Source organism: Schistocerca nitens, chromosome 1 (genome assembly GCF_023898315.1).
Source record: "Schistocerca nitens isolate TAMUIC-IGC-003100 chromosome 1, iqSchNite1.1, whole genome shotgun sequence".
NCBI lineage: Eukaryota > Metazoa > Arthropoda > Insecta > Orthoptera > Acrididae > Schistocerca > Schistocerca nitens.
The window spans coordinates 928,194,465-928,221,433 of record NC_064614.1 but is presented as its reverse complement, the minus strand read 5'-3'; the positions used below and the strand labels follow the sequence as shown (position 1 = coordinate 928,221,433).

At 39.6% G+C, this 26,969-nt stretch overlaps 1 protein-coding gene across 2 annotated transcripts in view; it reads left to right on the top strand.

Moving 5' to 3' along the window:
• Positions 1-26,969, top strand: part of LOC126193149 (uncharacterized) — a 229,521-nt gene that overhangs the window by 53,503 nt on the left and 149,049 nt on the right. For both annotated transcript variants that reach the window (XM_049932664.1, XM_049932663.1), the window contains exons 3-4: positions 9,195-9,341; positions 21,508-21,749. In XM_049932664.1, the coding sequence (XP_049788621.1) occupies positions 9,195-9,341; positions 21,508-21,749 (389 nt within the window). The remainder of the gene's footprint in view (positions 1-9,194; positions 9,342-21,507; positions 21,750-26,969) is intronic.

Below are 26,969 nucleotides of genomic sequence, written 5' to 3'. Positions count from 1 at the left end.
GTGCCCAAGGAAAAATAGCTATGGCTGTGGCTTTACCACGAACAGCAGCTACTTTGTTACCCACTGATGAAGCTGCTCATACAGTATTTAAATTCCCGATAGATTTGGATATCAGTGAACACACAGTTAATGACACCTTGAAGATCAGTGACAAAGCCAGGGTTCTACGCAATTGCTGTTTAATAACCAGTAGAGGTAGTTTATGAAACCCTTAAAGATGTTCGACAAAATGACCAAACCATGGGTGGCATATTTTTTTTGGTGGCTATTTTAGGCAGACATTACCTCTTGTACCACAGGAAACAAAAGCGGATGATAAAAGTGTTGAAGAGTTCAAGTCGTGGTGACACATCACGCTGATGTGTCCACAAACAGAATGCAACACAAATGCACAGAAGCTTTCAGATTTGCTGTTAAAAATTAGTATGGGCATATATCTGGAAGAAGATAGTAAATTGTTTTGCCTGCTAATTTGTGTCCTACAGTACTTTCACTTCAAGACCTCTAACTCATGAAAACTCTTGGCTTTGTGAAAGAGCTGTATTGACACCTCGAACCAATCAAGGTGCGAGAATTAATGTGGGCATACTTACTCTTGGTGAGGGAGAATTTGTAGAGTATATCTCTGTTGTGGAGCGAGATGATTCTGCCACTGATCGAATTTTTAAATTCTTTTAGTGCACTTGGGCATCCATCATGCAAAATTAATTTGAAAAATGGCATCCTAATTATTGTGCTGCGAAATTTGAGCCCACCAAAGTAGTTTATTGGTATGAGGCTTAAAATTACTTCTCTTCTGCGTAACATAATAAAAGTGGTAATTTTAATGGCTAGTGGTGTAGGTGAGTGAGTTTTTATACCCTGAATCCCACTTATTCCTAATGATTTACCATTTTGTTTTAAAAGTGTACAATTACAGGTATGTTATGCCATGATCATAAAAAATGCACAAGGTCAGATACTGTGAGTTGCAGACATGGACCTTAGCGCCAGTTGCTTTAGGCATGGCCAGCTCTACATGGCTCTCTCCCATGTTAGTGAAGCAAACAAGCTCTTCATTCATGTCCCCAATCATACTGCTTCAGATGTTGTATACAAATAACCTTTATAATCTATATCTTCTGTATCTGTACTAATAATAAAAATGTAAAACTGTTATGTGTTTGTCTGTTTGAACATGCTTCTCCAAAACTACTAGACATATTTTCATGGGGTTTTCACAGGTAACTAGAGGTTAGCATAAGTCATTGTATGGGCTTTATTTCTTCAGAATCAGATCACAGAAAAAAATATTCTAATTGAAAGTTTCATCCATACTAATATCATAGATGCAAGAGTAACTCTGTCTGTTACATTTCCATGACTAACCCACTGAACAGTTTCGATGAAATTTGGCAGTGATATAGCTTGAGCCCTGAGGAATAACATAGGCTATTATAAAATGTGTGTGTTGTATGATACTTATTGATTTGAAGAATATTAAGTGAGTTGGGAAAAATATTTACTCTTTGGAAAAGCTATTAACTCTTTGACTTTTGAATTTTATCATATTTGTGAAAATATTTTTATTGGTTGATATGTGCTTGATACAATTCAGAGTGATAAATACAATGCATATACAATCTTCAGTGTGTTTAATTTATGCTTCCACACTATTTGTTGCATAATGTACGTGTTGTGAAATGTATAGCTGCTTCAAACAATGGAAATTTCAGGTTGGGATATTAACAATATAAGAAAAAGATAGATTGCTATACACCATAAATGTGGCACATTGAGATGGAGATAGGCATAACAAATAGACACTTGTACATTATCTTTTGGCCAAAGCCTTCTTCAGAAAAGGGAGCAAGAACACATTCATTCACACAAGGAAGGGTCTGAAATGTCACACTATTTAAGGTGCTGGATTCATATTCAGGAGAACCAGAGCTTTGTTTCTTATCTAGCCATTTAGAGTCGTGTTTTCCAAAATCAGTTGCAATAAATTGTGGGATGGTAGTTGTGTAAAGGAATTTGAGTAATTCTTTCCCCATGCTTATCCAATCCCAGCTTCTCTTTCTATTGCCTTCAGTTTTGTTCTGTTGGTACATTTTACCCAACAAGTCAAGTGTCAATTTGATTTGTGTGCCTTCTTTGATTTGCATGGTTTACTATCGTTAGAACTTCATTGAACGTTGGTGAAAGTTTATAAAGTGTCTGTCCATTTCCAATGCTAAGAAAGGAGTGAACTTATACTACGTGATAAAAAAATCCACATACCATCAAAAACATAAGTTTTTCATATTAAGTGCATTGTGCTGCCACCTACTGTAGGTACATCATATCAGCAACTTCAGTAGGCATTAGACATCGTGAGAGAGCAGAATAGGGCACTCTGCAGAACTCACGGGCTTCAAACGTGGTCAGGTGATTGGGTGTCACTTGCATCATACGTCTGCACGCGAGATTTCCACACTCCTAAACATCCCTATGTCCACTGTTCTGATGTGACAGTGAAGTGGAAACGTGAAGGGACATGTACAGCACAAAATCGTGCAGGCCGATCTCGTCTGTTGATTGATAGAGACCACTGACAGTTGAAGAAGGTTGTAATGTGTAATAGACAGACATGTATTCAAAGCATCACACAGGAATTCCAAACTGCATCAAGATCCACTGCAGGTGCTGTGACAGTTAATAAAAAAATACATATGAATGGGAAAAAATTTAAAGGATAATACAATTACATTATTAGAAATGTTCTGGTTGAATGAATTTAGGCTATTCGGACTTACTCTCTTACATTTCAATTGTAGATGCAAGGACACCATTGTGTGTCAAAAAATGATGAAAATCCTCCTTACTTGGCTCCACTTCACTTCAATAAAAATACTTTATACTGTTATTAAGTCTTCTCTTATTTATACACACGTGTAATACATAACACTCGTAATACTTCATACTTTAAGCAGTACATCTTAACCATCCTTCCACATACGAGAGAGAGAAAACAAAATCATGTATAAAGAAAAATGAGTGATTTTTTTTTTTTTTCATTTGTCTGCGCCTTACCATGCATTCATAATTAATGTCCTAGCTAACGCTTATGGTCGATCGGTTTCATTTTTTAAAAATAAATTTTAACTTTACCACGTATGGGGGGGGGGGGGGTGTCTTTCACCATGTACCTACACAGAGGAAGATGAGAAAACTTAGATTTCATAGGACGATTGAACAGTGGAAAAACATTATATGGTGTGACAAATCATGGTACACAATGTAGCAATCTGCCGGCAGGGTGTGGGTATGGCGAATGCCCGGTGAACATCGTCTGCCAGCATGTGTAGTGCCATCACTAAAATTCGGAGGCGGTGGTGTTATGATGTGGTCATGTTTTTCATGGAGGGGGCTTGCACCCCTTGTTGTTTTGTGTGACACTATCACAGCACAGACCTACATTGATGTTTAAAGCACCATCATACCTCCCACTGTTGAAGAGCGATTCGGGGATGGCGATTGCATTTTTCAACATGATCGAGCACCTGTTCGTAATGCACGGCCTGTGGTGGAGTAGCTGCATGACAATAACATCCCTGTAATGGACTGGCCTGCACAGAGTCCTGACCTGAATCCTATAGAACACCTTTGGGATGTTTTGGAACCCCGACTTTGTGCCGGGCCTCACCAACTGACATTGATACTTCTCAGTGCAGCACTCCATGAAGAATGGGCTGCCATTCCCCAACAGACCTTCCAGCACCTGATTGAACATACTTCTGCGAGAGTGAAAGCTGTCATCAAGACTAAGGTTGGGCCAACGCCATATTGAATTCCACCGTTACCAATGGAGGGTGCCATGAATTTGTTAGTCATTTTCAGCCAGGTGTCCAGATACTTTTGATCACATAGTGTGCATGTATTGTAGATGTAGTTAAGGATGACCCAAAACTACAGTTACTAAAGGAACCATTAGCAAAATGCACCATATGGTTTCGGCCAATAGGCAATGTAGGTTTACCAATTAGCTGACAACTTATTCATACACTGTGATACATTTTCTATGAAAAATTAATATATGAGGAAGGTTTGTATGAGATGGTGCACTGCATTTGTTGGAATCTGATTCAAAGCAAAAATAAAAATAAATTCCTTGGCACATTTAGATAGCATTACAAAAACTCCAACTAATTTTGTGCACTAATTTGTTTCTGTGGGTGACTCATGGATACATCATACCTCATCAGAAACAGAAGAAAATCAAAGTAGTTTTATTTGTTTTTAAAAATAATGTCAATTAGATCTGCCTATATGATTATGATCAGTGTTTTCTGATTTGCAAATTGGGGTCTTCATATTGATTACCTTGTGAAGGGTAAATCTGTAGTGATGGGTAGGGTAAATCTGTAGTGATGGGTAGGGTAAAACTCTTCTATACAACTTGAATGAAAAAAATATGCGGGAAGTGATATAGACTGTAAAAGAAAGTAAAAAGAAAAGCTCTTCAGGATAGTGCACATGCCCATAAAAGTTTGTTGGCCATTGGAACTTGGAGGTATTTGTAGTATTATTTTTTGGAACATCTGTTCTGTTTCCCTTAGTTGGCACACTCTGACTTCCACCTGTGCCCGCATGTAAACAAATTTCTGATTGGAAACATTTTGAGTCAAATGAAAACGTTATGGCAGCTATATATGGCTATTTTGTAGACCATCCAGAATCTCTCAACATGGATAGAATTTATTTAAGGAAAAAAATGCTTAAAGGGTCCACTGATCTAAAAAGAGTCAATGTTGATTGATAACATCAGTTCTCCTCCAAAAGGCATTCCTTATATGCTGTATTGATAAATGTTCTCCTTGGTGTTTTCACAGCATGATAATTCATTCATTAAATTTTGGGAGGCAACCACAAATTTTATTTCTTCTTTTTGCAATAATGTGGCTGTATATCTTCCAGCAGTATCAGAGTCACCCACATGAAGCTACAGTACATTACAGTACTTGTTCCATTGTTTTAAACCACAGAAAATGCAAGTGCTAGAGACATTGATGATGCTGATGTGTCATCATTAGCTGCAGTGTAACGACATCTTTGTGAGTTTATTAAAGAAAGCAATGGGGTTCATGGTTTGTCTGGGTTTAAACTGCTGTCTTTGTTCGTTAAATTATTCATCAAAGAAACTTCAACAGCTTCTTTCACCACAGAGTCCAAAAAAATGAAGTTGTAACTAGAATTTTGAACTTCTCATACCATGAGTAGAATGATGTCTATCAATGCAGTGCCCTGTCACAGCTGCTTCCTTGGGCTGTAAGAGTCACATTTGCCTGCGGTGTTCAACACACACTAAAAGTGTAGTTTCATTGTAAACAAATCATGGAATCTGGTGCTTTCTTTAATAAATTCACAAAGACACTGCAGCTAATAACTACATGTTGATATCCCATCATGGATTGGCCACATAGCCAAAGATTAAATTTATGCATATTCTTTGTTGCCAATCAATGTCTCTGGTGCTTGTGTTTTCTGTGGTTTAGAATGGAAGAACAAATACTGTATCGTACTGCAATGTCAGGCGGCTCTCTCTGTAGATGGCTGGAAGATATACTGCGAAAATACTAGAAAAAAAAGAAATAATTTCTGAAAGATAAAATTTTTATCTTGCTTGCTCTTGTATGGCATTAAGAACTGAGAGAGAGAGAGAGAGAGAGAGAGAGAGAGAGAGAGAGAGAGAATGAATAAAAGATTCATTGTCAGATTTTTTCATACCACATAGTGGCAAGCACACCAATAAAAAGATGATGACAAACAATGTAACATCTAGAACAAGTTTCTTTTTATTGTTACTGTTGTAGTTTTAGGGCACTGAATTGCAGGACCATGAACACACTTGCATAACATAAAGAGTGGCAAGTGCAGTTAAAAATGATTAAAACTATGATAAACTCTACAGCTATATAGAAACGATACACACTTACAACAAAAAGGCTTAAAATACAACACTGACCAAAAGAAGACAACAAAAACAATAGCACAAAACATATGAAAACAACATGAATAGCAGCTGATAAAATATGTAATAAAATAGTAGGGTCTTTTTTTTTTAATAAAAAGGTAACAGATTATTGGGTGTGAGTGACACACTTGGTTATAATGTCTAACCTGACCACTCTGTAATATGTTAAAATGTACCTACAAACATTTTGGGAAGGAGACCAGACAACACAAAAACACCTACACCCCATACTGCACTCACCTTGTAGTCATTAAAAATAGTGAGCAGATTCTGGGGAAACACAGTCTGTCCCTCAGGTTAACAACTAAAACACACTAAGTTAAAATATTGTATATCAATATCCATGTTCCAAACACTAGTGGGTCTTCCAGCAGTAGGAGAAAACCATGTGTTCAGTGATAAAGGTGCCACACTCTTAGACTTGTAAGTGCAACTTCTACTCATTGTGGTTGGAAAGATGTAAGATATAACCACACTGCATATTTAGAGAAAGCAGGATAAGATTTGGAGGGAAATTGCCAATTAAAATCCTGTAAGACGTGATATTTGGAACACTGAGGTGAGGCAGAGAGGGGATTGAGCAAGTTATGGAAAAGAGGATGACTAATTGGAACCACACGTATATTGAAAGAAAGGTGAGCAAGTTTGGAAGAACAAGAAACAAATGGCTGAAAATATGTTGTATGAAAGAAATGAGATCAGAAGTAGGAACAAGAATAGAAGTTATCATAAGTCAAGAATAGTTGGATGTTGTTGAGCAAATTCTCTCTCACGTCATTGGGTGATGTGATATGATGCAGTGGGTAAGACACTGTACTTGTATTCAGGAGGCATGGGATTCAGATCCTCATCTGACTGTTTTGATACATGTCTCCTCTTGTTTGTCTAAATAACTTTAGGTGAAAGCTGTGATGTTCCATCAACTGGGAAACAGGCAGTTCTCAGGTACTCTGTCTCTTATGATGTCAAAATTGATAAACAAATGAGGTGGCACAGTAGTTAAGTCTCTGAACTTGGATTTGGAAGGAATGAAGTTCAAATCCACAATTGGTCGTTGCATCCTACTCCTATCTAAACTTATGGTCCATCTCTAAACTTCCTTCCTGTTCCTTCTTCACATCAATAAGCCTTAAACTCCGCCATTGCTTGCTCGAGTTATACTCCCAAAGGGAAACGCCTTAGACACAGCCAGCTGATATGGCTCATGTTTGGCAGATAGTTTATGTACCATCTGTCATCTATTTTGGTTCTCTAAGCCCCCTTTTCGAGAAAACCACCTGTAATGATCGTGACATGCAACTGACACAAAATTGAAGGTAGAGATCAGTAGATATTGAAAATTGAGCTTTTTATCATGAAATGTGGGATCCACAAACACACTCCCCAACTAATTGCCTTCTTCACTTGGTCATTGCAGCTTTTGTTGGAGGATGTTAACCTTTCAGAGACATAACTGACAGTTGTAAAAGTTTCTTTTCTTGATTTCTCGGAAAATATGAATTTGCAGGTCCCACGGATGATGAAAAATACTCAGTTTTCAATTATTTATCGAGCCCTTCGATTGAGTTGATTGCATGTCATGGACTGCCGGGGTGATTTCCTCAAATTTGGGAGGGGGGAGTGAGACAAAGTATCTTAGATTCCTCCATTTTAGAGGGTATGCAAGCACTTTGTCAAACATAAGCTGAATCAGTTGGCCATCTTAAATCCTTCACCGTGTCAGTGAGGGATTCCTTTTGTATCATTATGTTGCTTTTTAGTAACTTAATCCTTCAGCATGTTATTATGTGACAAAACTATTTCTCACATAAGCTAGCATTTTTGTCAGTATTTAGTCTAGACTATTGGGGAAGGAGAGTTTTCTATTTCTTTTACTGTAGTTTCACTTTGGAGGTCTATTTTCTACAACTGAAATAGTTAGTCACTGCCATGATAGAAAAATTTATAATGGGGATGGTCTAGGTGAGGACTGTAGCATATGTTGTGGAGCAAATTCTCTCGCTTGCCATTTCTTCTGGGTCATGTATGGGAAGTAGGAAGGGGCATCTACTACTAGTGGCTATATTGCTGCCATGAGCAGTGTGGCATAATCAGTGTGTATCCACTACTGAGGATGCTCTGGTGTAGGTCAAGGGGAACACTTTGCTGGGGCTATCTGGCTCTGAAAGCAAGTATTAAGGCCTGGACTGTTCCCTTGGTGTCTGCAATAGTGCCTGGCCAATATACATCGTGCCATGCCAATGCCTTCATCCTAGACGGCCTCATGGCCAGGGATGCTTCAGTAATGTCAATCAGAAAATATTGTGATGTTTGATGTGTGCTTTCTTTGATCTGGAAACACAGGGGCTCTTGTGCATAAAATTTGGAATCAGGAAGACAGGCAGGACAGCATGTTGTTATTGGCCTGCTGTGATGTAGGACCACAACTTACAAAGGGTATTTCTAAGTGAGGTCCATTAAAAAAAAGTAGAGGGGGCAAACAAAAAATTTTTTACTTCACTCTTTATATTTGAAGCTATTTTTCCACAAAGTTTCCTCCATTGTTTAAACATTTATTATAGCATTCTTCTAATTTATCTATACATGGCGATGTGAGCATCGGACATTAGCCTGGGAATATAACTTCTTCAAGTAGTAGAACAGATGGTAATTACTTGGTGGAAGGTCCAGGATGTGTGGTATAGTCTGTTTGCTCAAATGACTCTGATTAACTCTTGAGTTCGAGAAGTGGAATGATGCTGTGCATTGTCATACAGCAAGAAAACTCTGGATGGCAGTAGGCCAAATCAGTTATTCTATGCAGTGCACTGAAGTTTCCTCAAGGTCGAACAGTATGCAGTGAATTTATTGTTGTTCCCTACAGCAGAAAATTGACTAACAGAACAGTAAACCTCTCCCAAATCAGATTTGTCATAATCTCAATCTTGAGATTGTGTGTTTGGCTTTCACTTTGGTTGCAACAGCCATGTGTGTTCATTCCATACTGACTGACACTTTGTTTATGAAGTCATACAAGACAACAATGTCTCATTTCCTGTGAAAATATTCTCAAGAAACTCATCACCTTCCTCATCATGTCGGTTTAGAAATTTCGAAGTCCACACACACACACACACACACACACACACACACACACACACACGCCTATATTTACACCAACATACTTTGAAATTAATTATACATTTTTGTTTACTTTAAGGTGCCAAAGAGAACGTCCACGGAAGCAGAATATTGCAAGTCAAGCTAAAATGCCAGCCACAGCTTCGCCAGCCGATCCAGGACAAGAATTTGCCAGTCTTCCACCGGCTGCACAATCCATGAATGTTCCAGAGGCAACACAACGGAGGTATTGTGGAGTTTTTTTTTCTTTCTATGAGTTTTTATGCTTTTTTATGTCATGAATTATGAAGTTAATTCAATAGATTGGTGGAATTAAATGCTGAATGGGTGAAATTCCATTTCTGTAGGAAGATGTTGCATTTTAAATTCAGTATTGCATTCCGTATTTTGGAAAGATGCAATTGTTAAGTGCGAAAACTGTTCAGATGATGATGATTATGATGATGATGACGATAACGACAAAGCATCAGTTTTGTCTGTTGTGGCTACCTTGCTCAACAAGGTATGTCTGAGAGGACAGTAATTTTCTGTGGAAAAAGAGCTTTCACATGCTGGGATGATTAATGTCTCTAGCTGCCAGAGGAGTTTTTAAAGATGATCATTTTTTTAAGGACAAAGAGCTGCATTGAGTGTAGAGCGAAGTATTATGGGAAAGTAAAATAAATAGCACAGTGTTACAAAGTTTCTTTAGTGGTATTTGTACTGTAGCTTTTGCTATACAGAATATTGTTATGTGTTGCTAGTGGTTTTTGCTAAAAACGTACCAAACAAAAGTAATTAAGAAATAATTTGTTAAGTGCATGGAAGGGAGTGAATAATGAAACTTCTTATCTCATGAGAGAAACAGCTCTTTCGTAATAAATGGTTAGTGTTACAATGATTGAGCAGTTCTTACCAGCATGGCAGTTCATAAAACATGCGTGCTACATTGACAGCTAACATCTTATAAAATTAATTAAGTACGGTATATGTTTTGCATTAAAGAGATGTGAAAATTTAAAAATCTGCAGGTGAATGTAACTTTGGCATTGAACCAGTTGTCTGTGGTCAGTGTTTTTGTGGTGTGTGTGTGTGTGTGTGTGTGTGTGTGTGTGTGTGTGTGTGTTTTGCACGTGGAAAGATTTTAAAATTGAGGGTAAATTCTGAGTGACAAACATCAGAGAGAACAGTGAGCATTTCAGCTGAGGTAATGAGCTGTGATGGCTACACATAGTCAAAACACTGCAAATAATGGAAAGGATAAAGGAACTTCTACATCTGCTCTGCAAGCCACCATATTATGATGCATGGTGAAGAGTACCTTGTATAACTGCTAGTCATTCCTTTCCTGTTCTGTTGGCAAATGAAGAAAGGGAAAAACTACTGTCTGAATGCCTCTGTATGGCCCCTGATATCTCTTGACTTGTCTTCAAAGTCCTCACATGAAATGTACGTTGGTGGCTGTAGAATCAGTCTTCAGTCAGCAACAAATGCTGGTTCTCTAAATTTTCTTATTAGTGTTTCTCAGTAGTTTTTGTCATTTGAGTTGACAGAACATTTCCATAATACTCATGTTGAGCAGACCTACTAGTAATGAATTTAGTGGCAGGTCTCCAGATTGTTTTGATGTCTTCCTCTAATCTCAACTGGTGGGAATCCCAAACACGTCAGCAATACTCAAGAATGAGTTGCATTACTGTTCTGTATACAGTCTCCTTTATGAATGAGCTACTCTTTTATAAATGTCTCCCAATGAACAAAAATTGACCATTCGCCTTCCCTATTACTGCTTGTTTCATTACATACCACTTTATAATATTACACCTAGATATTTCATTAATGTGACTATGTCCAACGGCATGCCACTAATACTGTATTCAAACATTACAGGATTGCTTTTATTGCACATCTGCATTAACTTAAATTTTTATACATTTAGAGCCATTTTACACGCCAAATTTAAATTCTTGACAGTATAATGGAACTGGATAGATGAGAAATCTACTCATCATATGGCAGTAGGAGAACACATGCACAGAAAGGTTTTAACTTTTACAAGCTTTCAGAGCTAGTGGTTCCTTCTTCTGGCAGAAGAGTTGAAGGGGAAGGAAGAGGGATGAAGGGAAAGGAAACCTCTCCAGTGACAGTGGGTGCTGTGGGAAGAATATCAGGGAGAGGTGGTCTAATTTCAATGCTTTACTTAAGAAAGTTATAACTGTGACATTTGAGGCCTTGGTGGTAGGGAGGATCATGCTGACTATTTTGGAAGTGGGAGCTGTATTTTCAGACAGGAGAAGAGGATACTCCCACGGAGATTTATTTTTGGAGAAGATATTTGTGCAGTTGTCAGTTGTCAGGGAAGAAATCTTGGGGGAGGTTGCTGGTATAAGTATTGAGGGATTTGGTGTTAGGATACATACATTTGAAAGAGATGCCTGGGCTGTAGAAGATTCATGTTTGAGGTGGAGGAGGTTGCAGCTGTCAAAGTGGAGGTAATGCTGCTTATTGATTAATTTTATGTAGAGTGAAGTTCAGATGTGAGCTTTGATAAGGTGGAGGTCAACACCAACAAAAGTGGTTTTGGATTTGGAAAAAAGTGAATTGGAGCTGGGAAAAGGTGTTAAGCTGTTGTGGGAAATGGAAGTTTTTCTTGATTGCTTTTTGGTTGGGATGGTTGACTAGGTAGTGGGATTGTAGAACCAGTTCCTTGGCCTCCATGGAATCATAAATGCATTGGTAACAGCAGCATATTTATTCAGCAGAATTCATTCAGCTGAAGCAGACAGTGTCCCAGTGGCTTGTGCTGATCCTAGGTGGCATTGCTTGTGGAGATCAGCAAGTGGCAGCAGGAGGAAACCACTGGCGCAAGGACACCAGAGTGAAAGGCGGCCACAGTGAAGAAGCAGTGTCAGCACCTCAACCGGTGCACTACTATGTATGGCCTGCAAACATCAGGCCTGCAGGTAGACTGGCCACACTGTTACACTTAAGTGCAGTGGCCAGCCAACAGCTTACAGGGGGTCAGGCCCAGTCAGCACCCCACTGTGGTCCGTGTACCATAGATGCCAGTTTAGACCCTAGTGGCATCAGTTCTTTGTGTGAATCATGGCCAGTGGCTAGCAAAGTCAACGATTAGTTGTAGATGAGACTGGATTATTTGCATGGGCATGACCTGTCGTTATTAGGAACAGATGCTACTTCATCATGTATGGAGCCGACGCAGCAAGCATCAGGGCCCGGCATTTGGCAACCGCTCTTGCTATAGTACCAGAATGCAGGCTTTTGCCATGCCAACTCAGTGCTTTTCTGCCCCCCACAGATCAGAATTTTTCAGGTAGTAATCTGGCCCATTTGCCCACGGTTTATAAAGTCCGCTAGGAAGCTGTTGGTACAACACTCCTCCTCCTTTCAGAAGATCTGGTCCACCAGATTGCAGACTGTTATTAACTCTGCAAATTACTTAAACATTACATTGTAAATTTTTCTCTTTTTACATGTATGTACACTTTTTATGCCAATAGATCAGATACTAATCCAGTTCAATCACTATGTCTGATGGCTCATATGCTTGAAGATTAATTACTTTCTAAGGGTGACACACTTGCTCAGTATATGGTGGACAGAGAGTTCAGGACAGTGGGCAGCTTTCTGCTGTAAATAGAGGTAGGCTTCATAAACCAAAATCAGAAACAAGATGATACGTGAAGTGGAACTGCCTGCACTGTGATTTTGTGCTGGTACTTGGTGTGATACTGCTGTGTGTGTAGAAACGTTTGTGCCATACTAATGCTCCTCTCTTGCACTGCTATAGACTTGTTCAGAAAACTGAGAAGGCTGGGATCCACGGTATTCTTTAGAAAGTCAGATTTTTAGTGGGTAGTATCCCCAAACATTTTTCAGGCAACTACAGTAGAGGTCATGGCAGTTCAGAATTGCAGCCCCATTATGGTAGGTATTAGCGAAAAACTGGGCCCTGAAATGTCGCACGTTGACCTCATTATTACTTTTTAGCTGTAACTATTCTGCTCCTGTAGGTCGCCCTTGCTTGTAACAATTTGTGATAACCATTACTAGGTCATATATGGAATATTCGGAGTGTGAACCTAACTCCTGGAAGTAGGGTTGTGGTGCAGGGTTTTCCGGAAGCTCCTTCCCACCTCTCTCTGTGCACGTACTAATGTGTTGTTGAGCCTCTGGACGTCATCAGTGCCTGTTGTGCCAAGTACCGTTTTTGACAGTCTACCTCCTGCATCAATTCATTCCTGCTTCTGTCTCTCTAATGTGCACGGTACCAAGTTCACGGCTTTCTGCAGTTGGTCCTCGAGGTGCTTGTACGACAAACACAGTACCTGGTACTCCTCTTGTATGTCGCTTAACACTCTGTTCTTCCTGGCTTCCAGGTAGTAAATCCAAGAAAGCTTCATTCAGCCTTCACACCTAGTTTCTTACTCTCCAACAAGCATTATAAGTTAAACTCAATGTCTACTGGTGATCATTTAAAACAATGTCCTCCTAGCTGGTGAAAAGCACCCCATCCTTCAGTGGCCGTTTCTGCAAGGTGCTACCCCCTTACAGCTGTAGAGGTTAGCACTGCTAGTAGTATGGTGCATCATGTGTTCAGTCTTGCTGGTGGTGTCACACTGCTGCACTGATGACATGGCGTGTAAACCCACGATGTTCTGTGTCACTGGTCACTTATGACACCAGTTATCACAGGTTGTGATGGGTGACTGGACAGCAGGCACGAAGACCCAGTTCTACAGCTGTTGTGGAATCGTGAATGCAGCGGTAACAGACGCCAGCAGCATCAGTTCTAGGTGCAGCCCGTAGACCAGTGGATAGTGAAGCTGGTAGCTAACTGTAGATGAGAATGGGTGACCTGCAATGGGTTGATGGCTGGTGTGGAGGCATTGTCGGTGTAAGCTGCAGTTGACAACAGACACTGCAAGGCCAGAGTGGCCTTTATTTATATGGGCTCTACGCTGTGTTTCTCATCATGTATGGAGCCTCGACAGCAAGTGTTAGGGCCCTGTGTATGGTAACCACGCTTGCTACAGAGCCATAGTGGAGGCTTTTGCCATGCCGACTCTACCTGAATTACACAGGCAACAAGCTGGCCCGTCAGCCCACGGTTTGTGAAGTCCACTAGGGAGGTGTTGATGTACCAGTTGAGCATCTAAAGGATCCATAACAGCGAGTGGAACATCCAGGATGGGATGCAACAATATTATGAAAAGGAAAGTAGCTACTCACCATACAGCAGAGATGCTGAATCACTGACAGGCACGACAAAAAGACTGTCACAAATAAAGCTTTCGGCCAGTAAGGCCTTTGTCAAAACTAGATGACACACACACACACACACACACACACACACACACACACACAAGACTGCAGTCTCAGGCATCTGAAAATGCACTGCACGCAGCAGCACTGGTGCATTATGGGAGTGGCGACTAGGTGGGGGTAAGGAGGAGGCTGGGGCGGGGTGGGAGGGATAGTAGGGGTAGGGGTGGCAGATCATGAAGTGCTGCAGGTTAGATGGAGGGGAGGGGAGGGAGGGGGTAGTGGAAAAGGAGGGAAGTAAAAAGACTGGATGTGATGGTGGAATGAGGGTCGTATAGTGCTGGAATGGGAACAGCCAAGGGGCTGGTTGGATGAGGACAGTAAGTAATGAAGGTTGAGGGCAGGAGGGTTACGGGAACATAGGATGCAGAGCAGGGAAAGTTCCCACTTGTCTAGTTCAGAAAAGCTGCTGTTGGTGGGAAGGATCCATATGGCACAGGCTGTGAAGCAGTCATTGAAATGAAGGCTTTCGTGTTTAGCAGCGTACTCAGCAACAGAGTGGTCCACTTGTTTCTTGACCACAGTTTGTCAGTGGCTATGCATGCAGACAGACAGCTTGTTGGGTTCATAACAGAGTAATATATGGGTGATAGAATGAAAGAATTTTCAATATGCAAAATATTACGAAATAGTTCAGCAACAAAGCTGTTTCTGTGTTACTTTTTGTATGTGGATTAACAAAAGAATTTCCAGTTTTTGTGCAGCCCTGTTTCCTCAGTTCAATGAACTATTGCAAATGTTAGATATGTGATTGACATTGGCATATGAAGGGTAAATGGCTTGAGGGAAAAGTCGCATAGTGCTCAGAGCCTCAGAGCTTGAGGGAAAACCAGAATGGCCAGTCAGACATGAATGCTGTATGTTGCCTTTGTCATTGTTATTATAACAGACAGCCAAAGAAGGTCATGATTTACCATCCTTCAGGAAGAAGAAGAGGAAGACCAATGGTAGCCTGGTTAGATGGAATAAAGGTGGCCATGAGAAAAAGAGAATTAGAAGAAGACTAGGAAGCATGGAAAGATAGAAATCGATGGCAACAGGTATGTGGGATGCGGCAACAGCTGTAGAACTCCACAGTAGGGGAGGTGGGGTTGGGGGGGGGGGAGAGAGAGAGAGAGGTGCTTCCTTGTCTTCTTCTAATTCTCTTTCTCTCATCGCCTCCTTTATTCCACCTAGCCAGGCTACCTTTGGTTTTCTTCTCCTCCTCCTTCCATGAGGATGGTACATCGAGATCTTCTTTGGCTGTCTGTCATTTGTCATTGACATTGAATGTCAATACCAGGTGAGCTGCCATTCTTCTGTTCTATCTGTGATGTTTATTTGAGTCTGGGTTATTTCCTCAATCACTGTATTTCTAATCACTTCAAAATATTCTACATGATCTTCTGAAATAGTCCATTTCTACAATTCTCAATTTGTTTTTATTTTCTTCCAGTAAACTCCCGGCACTCCCATATTGCATACTATGTTACAGGCTCTACAATACTCCTGTAGAGCACCTTCTTTCTTTTCCAACTTTAGAAGACCACAACAGAGGGTTTAGCCTCTAGATTGCTGCTATCCCATGAGCTACATGTTGCTGTATTTCCCAGTTACTTGCTCCATCTTGCCATTTTATGCTACTAAAATATTTAAATTTTTTGTATGCCTTGTTGTGCTGGCTCTCTACCAATACATATCCTACATTTTTCCACGGCATAGATATACAGCCTTTTGAAAATTTACTATCACATTCTATTTCATATTCTTCTAATAATTTTCTTACCATAAAGCAGATATAATCTTCTTCCTCTGCTTGATCATTTGCAAAGAACAATCTGCACAAACATTGATTCCTTGTTTTCTGAATACCCGTTCCTGCACATTCCCTACTCCACAGGTCTGTTGTTTTTTGGGGTATGTTTGGTGATATATGTTATAGTTAGTGTTCATAGATCTTGGTAAGGTGTCTGGCACAGTGCCAATGAAGAAACTTCTTGAAGTCCTAAGGAGGAGTGAACATGATGAGACATATCTTATAGAAGTATGTACAACCTATACGAGTTTGCAGAGTACGTAATCAAAGTGGGGAAAATTTCGTGACAACCTTTCAGAATTATAAAAGGATTGAAACAGGGATGCTGCTTGCCTCCTACATTGTTTAAAATATGTCTGTCTGTCAGAGTTGATTGGTGTTTGTACTTTTGCACTTGACTTATTGTGCTCAGATAGGTTTTATGTGATCTGGAACTATTGACAAAATTGGTCATTGCGTATTACGTATTACTTAGGTATTCAACGGTCATTGATCTTTCTCATCATACTGTGCAGTTTTACTCTTTATACAAAGTCAGTGAAATTCTTTATTTCAGCTATGAAAAATTTATATTTTAACATGCAATGGCTTGCATTTTAGCTATTTTTCAATGAGTGTTGTGAGTGCTAGTTACTACTTATGTATATTAAAAATCTATGTACTTCTTGTTCAGTTGTATTTACTGTCAGTTTCTGGACACAGCTGTAATGGAAGTATTTCTTTCCTTAATATATTAATTTGATGCTGTCTATATGAGGTGTTAAAAGAAAAGTGTTGAATACTTTGAGAAGGGGTAGTACCCATCGAAACAAGAAAAATAAGTCCAATAATCATGGGCCTGGAAAAGCACGTGTTTATAGGAAACACGTGTTTATAGGAAGGACTGTGCGACACCTAGTTGTGGATATTAGCACAGTTGTTGCATTGATGCTCTATCAAATTTATTGGCAGGATATTATGGTGTCGTACTCACAGTGGCTTGCCTACCATTAGGTGGTCTGTAGATACGAGGGTGGTTTGAAAAGTTCTCGGAACGGAAAAAAAGTACTTACATCACTGAAACTTCTTTTATTTTTTGATGTAGTCTCCTTGTAGATTAATGCACTTGGTCCAATGATGTTCCAGTGCCTTGATCCCATCACGAAAATTAGTTTCCTCCAGTCCTGCAAAATAGTTGTCAACTTTGGCTACCAATTCTTTGTTTGAAGTGAATCTTCATCCACCAAGAAAAATTTTCAGTTTTGGGAAGAGATGGAAGTCTGACAGAACCCTATCAGATGAATAAGGTGGGTGTGGCAACAATTCATATCTTAGTGTAATTTTGCCATGGGGACAGCACATGTGTGCGGGTGCATATTGTCTTGATGGTAGATGACTTTCTTCCCTGCTAAACCAGGCCTTTTTTTGCATATCTTTTGTTGCAATTTGTCCAGAAGGTTAGCATAGTATTCTCCACTAGTTGTTTGCCTATTGGGTAGATAATCTACAAACAGAATTCCTTTCTCATCACAGAATACTGATGCCATGACCTTCCCGCTGAAGTAATTATCTTTGCTTTCTTTGGTGGCGGAGAATCAGCATGTTTCAACTACTTTGACTCTTGTTTTGTTCCTGGGGTATAGTAGTGCACCCAAATTTCATCTGTGGTCACAAACTGTCGCAAAAAATCTTGTTCATTTCTCCTAAAGTGGGCCAAACATTGTTCTGATATGTCCATTCTCATGCATTTTTGATCCAGTGTCAAGAGTCGCGGCACCCATCTTGCAAATAGTTTTTCCATTTCTAATTCTTCAGTTAAACTGCGATATACACTTTTGGATGACATCTGACAAGCTTGAGCAATTTCAAGCTCTTTTAATCGGCAATCCTCTGTGACCATTTTGTGCACTTTTGCAATGATTTCTGGAGTAGTGGCACATCTTGGCCAATCACTGCGTGAATCATCATCTAAGCTCTCCCACCCAAATTTAAACTCATTTGTCCACCTGGCAACAATTGAATATGAAGGAGCAGAGTCCCCTAGTGTATTCTGGAAATCGGCATGAATGTCCTCTGCTTTCATACCTTTCTTTACGAAGTACTTAATCACTGCTCGAATCTCAAATTTTTTTTTCTTTCCATGTTCGCAAATCACTACACGGGAACAACAACAGAGACACTTCACCACCACAGATCTCTTCCTAGAGCACTTTCGTGGCACGTACTCACAGGCAACAGTCCAATGAGTATCACGTGAACAACTCATTATGTTAGTGCTGACCTATCGTGATGACTCCGAGAACTTTTCAAATCACCCTCGTAGTTGTGTGGTTAGAGTCGTGTTGTAGGCTACATTAGTTTTCATCATGTTTGTGTGCCTTATTGTACAGTAATGGGTGCATATGGTGTTTTACCTTCTTCCAAATGCAGATTCACGTATATGTTTACTGTTATTGCGGGTGGTGTAGTATGTTATATTTTCTCTCTTTGACCACTTGTTTGCAATGGAAGCCTACTATTCGACAAGTGAAACAGCGGATATGATATTCTGCTATGGTTTAGCAAATAGATGCAGCCTGCGAGCCTGTCCCCTCTACGCTGATAAATGTCCACAGCACAGAGTGCCCTCTGATGAGCTCATCGGCAGACTTTTCCAGCATCTGAGGGGCACAGGTACCGTTCCGTTACACCATGCAGAAGGTGTGCCTCACTCTTTTGTTGGAGGGGGAGTGTGTACCTTTATTAAGGCTGTGCCATTGCACCAATGAATATAAATATGGTTCATGCCTGATGGTGCACCAGCACATTTTTGGCACACTGGATTGATTGGGGGGAGGGGGACACACTTACCATACCTATCAATGATGTGCAGACACTACAGGGTCATGGCTTTAATGTGTGCCAACAGGTACAACAACAACAGCGTATACTTCAAAGTGTGTGTCATTCCTTATGCTGGAGGACAGAGGGGTGCATTGTCATGAATGGATGCCATGTTGAAGACCTTTTGTATATGCTTTTTTATTGCAGAAAACAATTGATTTCCGGACAAATGTTTATTGGACTTCTCTCAGAAAGTATGCATTTCTGGACTCATGTATTGCACTTATTTTTATTGTTTCAGTGGGTACTACTACCTTTCAAAATATTCAACACTTTTTTTCGTCACCCTGTAGAATTGTAAAGTTCTCTGTATTAATATTAACTTTGCATTAGTTGGGTTACGTGAATATTAATAACTGATGACAACCCTTGTCACTATGGAGGTGAAATATGTTATGTCTTTTCTACATAACAGAGTAAATTTTGGGAAGATGGAAACACTTGAAAAAGGAAACACATGTGATCTATACTTAGAATCTTATTAGCTCTTCAAATGCAATCTCAAAAACATCTTACTTTTGCAGAATTAAATTAATTGCAAGCTACTTGGAAGGTCTTTCTTGTCTCAGACAGGAACAGTTATTCACAGAGATGATTAGTGTTCCATTTTTCTTTTGTTTTTCTTACTCGCTCCAATTACTACTTTATGTCATTGGAAATCAAGAGGAATCATTCAGGAGATGAAGCTAACTGGCTTTCTGTTTGATCTAATGAAATCATTCCCCATGTAGGTATCTAGTAGATGTTACATTTCATCTAAAGGACTCTTCTTTTATGTGTAGAACAACAATATAAATAACTACTATCATATACACTATTACATCCCACTGATAACTTCACATAATGTGTATCTGACAACCGCACACACTCAGGTGCTTGCTGGCTGCTAGAAAGTGTGGTCTTCCTGGCACTGACCATTCATGATGTTGCCAAAGGATAGGTATGGAGTGAATTGCGAGCTGAAGCCACAATGCCACATTGCCACGAGGAGAATAAAAGAAGTTTTAAAACTGAGTTGAACTATAAAACGTCTTCTGGATTTAAACAGAATTACACTTTTCATCTGTCTGGTGGTGTTGGATGGTGACTGCTGCACCTAGGTGGTTGATTTCCAGGCAGGAGTCACTGTTCTGCACGATGTTGTGGTGCTGGCAGCTGCGGCTTGGCAGGAGTTCTGTGTCCAATAGTGGCTTGCATTTCAGTGATGTCTTCTGCCCTTAGGTAGGCTGGCCTGCACCGGTCGATGACCACTACTGTATCCACCTCGTTGATGCGAAGAATGAGTGTCATATCATTTCGTTCCATAACTGTGTTCGGGCCATGGTAGCACTGCTCCAGTCATTTGTATAGTGGGACACATCAGAGGAAAATGTGTTTATCATTGCCAGGTTTTTGAAAATAGAAATAGCCAGTTTTCTGTGCTGTATATTTACACCCAGATGCATAGCCTCCATATTCCTCCTGAGTTCCGCAAGGAAATCTTGAGTTTAGTGGAAGAGGGTGGGATATGGTTTGAAAAACTTTCCTGATAGATGCAGAGGTTTGCCTTACAACAACTCAGCTGCAGGCCTTCTTTTAATACACGGTGCAATCCTAACAGCACTCCTGGGAGGGCATCAATCCACCAATCTGTCATATGGAATGTTATAGTGGCTTTCAAGGAATGGTATAGGTGCTCCACATATTGTCATCCGACTGCATGATATGGTGAAGTCTTTGTCATGTGTATCTCTTACAGGCAAGCCATTGCACAAAGTATATCTGTTTTTGACGCTATCCATGATTGGAAGTTCCAGAATGAGATTTCCACTCTGCAGCGGAGTGTGTGCTGATATGAAACTTCCTGGCAGATTAAAACTGTGTGCCGGACTGAGACTTGAACTCGGGACCTTTGCCTTTCGCGGGCAAGTGCTCTACCATCTCAGTTACCCCAGCATGACTCACGCCCCGTCCTCACAGCTTTACTTCTGCCAGTACCTAGTCTCCTACCTTCCAAACTTTACAGAAGCTCTCCTTGTAGTGACATATTACCCCAAAACACCTCACGATTTTCAATTTCTTCATTTCATGTGTTTCATACATGTTTTATTGTCAGTCACACATGGTTTGTGTACATATTGCATATAAATCAATATAATACCCTAAGGAATTACATTGCACTGAAAATATATGCAGAAAAATGGACATTATTATTAAAATAAAAATGTTTTTATTAGATTCACAGCACTTCAGTGACGCCATCATTCCCCTCTTTGTTACTATAGATTCATGTTAATGTTGGCATCAAAACTCTCACTTGAAAAGCTTATGTATCAAGTGGCATTAAGGAAGAGTTTATTATGGAAGAACAGGTGAAGAAATGTAGTGCATGCCTCTTAGGTGTAATTAGCTGCAATATCTGTTTCTTTAGGTTCAGTGACCCTGGCCTTGGCCCTGCAGTTGCAAGCAGTGAAGAGGAGAGTGGCAGTGAAGATGCTGGTGCTTCTGCTGTTATTGGCCCCAGTGTTCCTGAGCAGATTGCATCTCTTCATAACATGGTGAAGACTATGTCACGAGAGTTGCAGGAGCTACGCACAGAACTTGAAACTTTAAAGTTGCAGGCTGCAACATGGAGGAATGTATCTCGAAGTTATGAACCGGGGATGCTTTCAGGTAACATTATTTGCAGAAGTGGAATTTTGAGTGCACAAACAGGAAATGAGAAATGATTTCTGTGAATGGGACCAACCAGAGCAGATCCCTAAATTATATGCAGGTGTTCATACCATGCAGCTGTATATACCTTATCGGTACCCAGATGTATGGGTCACTTCCTGGGGAACCAATTGGATGGGCTGCCTATTAAATTGCTCTGCAGACAACGAAATGAACCAATGTCTTCAGTTCTCTATATTTAAATGCACCTTCAATCTACAAAGCAGACAAGCTGACAGCTAACAGCACTGACAGTACTTCACATTATCAATAAATGAACTGGTTGTGTTGATCCGAGACTCCAAGATTAGAAACATTCAGGCCTGGGCTGAGACTGCTTTTCTCACAGCTGTGTCTACATTCAGCATGTTTCACATGTCTTGCCATACTATTCAGGCTCAAGGAGGTTAGTGTAAAATGCATAAGGTTGTCAGATCCCCTACTTCTATGAGTGAGTCGCTGTTCTGATCGGCGTGGTAGTAGACTGAGGAAATTTGAGCAAAGACTTGTGCTTTCAAACATTGTTTCACAAGTGTACATAAATATCTAAGTTGTACATCTAATTTTGGTTAAGGTAGAATAAGTTTCCTAGCTTTCTGAACTAAAAATAACTATGCACAGACTAGGCATACTGCCTAAAGTGAACATGGTTACTTTTTTTTGTAATGAAGTTAGTACAGTTGGAACAGGAGTTCAGTCACATCCAATGATATTATCAATGGTATCATTTATTTGACATACACTCCTGGATAAAGGCTTCCTCTAGATTTCTCTGTGCATTACAGTCTTCAGTAGTACACGTCCTTGCTGCTTCTGCATGATTTATAATGTCATCTACCCATCATCCATTAGGTTGTCATTTTGGTCATTTCTTGTCTCTTGGAATCCAGGAAAGAACTTCCTTGATATCTTTGCTTGTATACTCCACTGATCTCCATTTCATTTTTATTAATCATAATTACACCTTCCACTCCAATATTTTCTGTGAACCATTTGTTTGTTTACCTGCCTCTTTTAGTTACTCAACACTGTGCACCTTTCCATTGCTCCTGAACAACATTTGGTTTTTGAAAGCATTCACATTAAAAATTAATATCTTCCTGCCATAAGTCAAAACTACCAGTGGTTGTAAACTTCTCTCTTTTCTGATATCTTGGAAGCCTAGGTTTGAGGACTTGTTTAGGTCTACCCAAAGCATACCATTCCAGTTTTCACTATTCCGTATATTTCTTTCACTATCCATCAAGAAGTCTTCAGCTATAGTGTATACAACATCCTGTCAGCAGTTTTATGATTTCATTATTAATTTTATGCATTTACTGTCTAATGTGTTAATTATACATTATTTAATCTTACCTATATCAATTTTTCAGGCTTATTTCCCAACTTACTCTGTTAAGTTCTTCCATTAGTTGTTGAAATCCATTGAAATGATCCTGCAGCATTATTGGCTGAGGGTTGTTCAGCTGCTGGGTCCAAGTCATTCTGTTTAATGCCACTTAAGCAACTTGCATGTTGATAAATGTGAAATGAAGTTATTAAGACAACGCAAGGAAGCTGCAATGCCTTTTGTACAGTTTTCTGTCTATTGCTAGTTGCTGTGGCATTTGCAATCTCAACTATTGAAATATGGTGTGTCTAGCAAACTAGCTTGTTTTCTTTATAGTCTCATCATTTTCAGATATATCTCTTATCAAAGTTTCGTTGTATTGTTTCACATTCTCTTGAAGATATTTCTGTACACCGAGCAAGGTGGTGCAGTGGTTAGCACACTGGACTCGCATTCGGAATGACGAGGTTCAATCCTGTGTCCCGGTTGGGTTATTTGGGGGAGGAGACCAGACAGCGAGGTCATCGGTCTCATCAGATTAGGGAACGATGGAGAAGAATGTCAGCCGTGCCCTTTCAAAGGAACCATCCCGGCAGTTGCCTGGACCGATTTATGGAAATCACGGAAAACCTAAATCGGGATGGCCAGGTGCGGGATTGAACTGTCGTCCTCCCGAATGCGAGTCCAGTGTGCTAGCCACTGCGCCACCTCGCTCGGTCCCACGTCTGGCCATCCTGATTTAGATTTTGTGTGATTTTCCTAAATCGCTTCCGGCAAATGCTGCGATGGTTCCTTTGAAAGGGTATGGCCAATTTCCTTCCCCATCCTTCCCTAATCCAATGAGACCAATGACATCGCTGTTTGATCTCTTCCACCAAATCAAAGCCCAACATTTTTGTACAATATTGTGCATTTGAGGATATTTTATCATATTTCTCATATTATGTCTTTGAAATTCCCATCTTCTTTCAGATAGTTGTCTGTTCATTTTTGGATTTCCTTTTCCTTCACTTTCTTTGTACCTGTAGAATTTTGTGCTGTTTGCTTATGAACCTTTGGTAAATAATAGACCCATTCATCTGTGTATGAATAGTATTAATTTTTTAAGACCCTGGACATGTTTAATTTAATCTATTAAACTTTTGTATTTTTAAATGAATTATCATACTAAAAATTTCTGTTTTGTGTGTGATGAGTTCTTTTTCAACAGTATGGGCGACATCTCAGAAATTTGTAGTATAACTCTCAGTGAGAGACACATTGTTGTAACACAAATACAGAATTTTACTGTGTATAAATTGCAGTGAGATTAATAATAAATGACATCCCTTGTAAAAAATCAACATGTCCTCCATGACCCCTCCTGCTGGGTAGTAATGTCTTTGTAGCAAATTGTTGTTACCCTTTTTTCTCCATTGATCATGGCTTTGGGTTCAGAATGTCTTTCAGTTTTAATTGCATATTTTCATTCCCAGGTAATGGGGAGTCTTAAGTGTATAATTTTAATAGATAAATAATAACCATGAAGTTATGTTTATATCTTGTATTATATAAGTGGACAAAATAATTTTCCTTGATTATTTCTTTTTTGATGTTTTGAAATATAATTTCACACTTACAGAATGGGAGAGGTTTTCTTCCCACCCCCCCCCCCCACCCCCACCCTCCCTGGAGCTTTGTTGCTTGGGGCTCCCTTAAAATAGAATACCCTACTTGTTAACAAATTGAAAATAACTGTAATGTATTATTTCCCATGTGTCCCTGTCAGTGGCACTGGATAATGCTTGCATTTCAAAGTTAAAACTACATAATTTATTTGCTACGTTTCCAACATACATATTCCAATTCAACAGAATCAACATTTGCTATGTTCATCTTCTTCTTTCTTTTCTGAAATTATTTCAATTTCCCTTCCTCTTGTCTGGGTCTGACAGCACCAAAGTTAACTCATTTACCAGAAACACTGTAGACTACCAAGCGTACTAGTGTCACAGTCAGGGATTTTATTATGGTTTACAATTTTGATTAATACAGCCAACAAAAACAGTATGATATTTATGTTAAGGTAGAAACATGGTATGTCCTAGAGGGGACTGTGAAGAGTGCCGTGTGTTATTTTCCACATGGAAGAATGATTTAAAGCATTAGAAGAGACATTTTACTAAATATTTTGGAGCCTAAACTGTTTGAAGACAAATAATCCTTCCCAGACATTTATTAATTACAACCTTTTTATGATCTGTGTGTACTTTTCCTAATTTATTACCATGAGAATTAGTTTTTTAATTAATTCACTCTATATATTTTTCTCTTCCTGATCTTCTGCATTATGCCATTGATTATAACCCAGAAATTTTGTAGAGGTCTCTAACACTTCAAATTATGAAACTTCCTGGCAGATTAAAACTGTGTGCCCGACCGAGACGCGAACTCGGGACCTTTGCCTTTCGCGGGGAAAGTGCTCTTCCATCTGAGCTACCGAAGCGTGTTCGCAGGACAGCTTCTGTAAAGTTTGGAAGGTAGGAGACGAGATACTGGCAGAAGTAAAGCTGTGAGTACCGGGCGTGAGTCGTGCTTCGGTAGCTCAGATGGTAGAGCACTTGCCCGCGAAAGGCAAAGGTCCCGAGTTCGAGTCTCGGTCGGGCACACAGTTTTAATCTGCCAGGAACTTTCATATCAGCGCACACTCCGCTGCAGAGTGAAAATTTCATTATGGAAACATCCCCCAGGCTGTGGCTAAGCCATGTCTCCACTGTATCCTTTCTTTCAGGAGTGCTAGTTCTGCATGGTTCGCAGGAGAGCTTCTGTAAAGTTTGGAAGGTAGGAGACGAGATACTGGCAGAAGTAAAGCTATGAGTACCGGGCGTGAGTCGTGCTTCGGTAGCCCAGATGGTAGAGCACTTGCCCGCGAAAGGCAAAGGTCCCGAGTTCGAGTCTCGGTCGGGCACACAGTTTTAATCTGCCAGGAAGTTTCATATCAGTGCACACTCCGCTGCAGAGTGAAAATTTCATTCTGGACTTCAAATTATATTTCTTGTTTCATTAACAAGTTCTTCTTCACTGTTGCTTTGAAGAAAATTTATTCCATAGACACAAAAACAACTTAACAATCCTTGATGGAGTCATGTTGTGCCCTGTCTTTGTGTGTGATATGTTGTTGAGTTGTTTATTCATTTGACAATTACTAAACTGATATTGATTTTTGAAGTTTGTGCATTTGTGTTCTTTTAACATATAGTCACTTATAGTGAGAAATTAGTCTTTTCCATTATCAGTTTCAGTACTGCCTCAGCTTTATTTTGGATTTTATTGATATTTTGCCCTTGATAATTTATATTTATTCACTGATTTAAAGTCTGATGTTTATTCTACCTTGGCAGATGATACAGAACCATTTGCGAAGAAATAAAAACCTGAACTTATTACTTTACAGATTTTTTAATTTAAGTTTTTTTTGTATGTGCTACATGATTTTGTTGTTATATTTTGGAGTTTTGTGCTAACAGTATTTTTATGACTGTTACTGTCACTTTGTAGGCAGTTTTGATAACTATGTCTTGTGACTTCATTACTGGCACTAAAGTAATGTTTTCATCCTGTAGACAGATAAATCTAGTCCACTGATAAATTTAACACAACTTTTCACACACCTCTCATGCAAATTTAACTCGTGGAATTCTTTTGCCAAACTTTTTAAAACTCTTTCTCATTGGATCTATTGCTTATTCTACTCAAATTTTAGAGCATTATGTCATTACACTGTTCTGTAGGTGCCACATTTGACAAACGTGACTAGGGATGAGGTGTTAAAGGAAACTGTGATCTAGGTTGAGTGATGTTAGCCTACA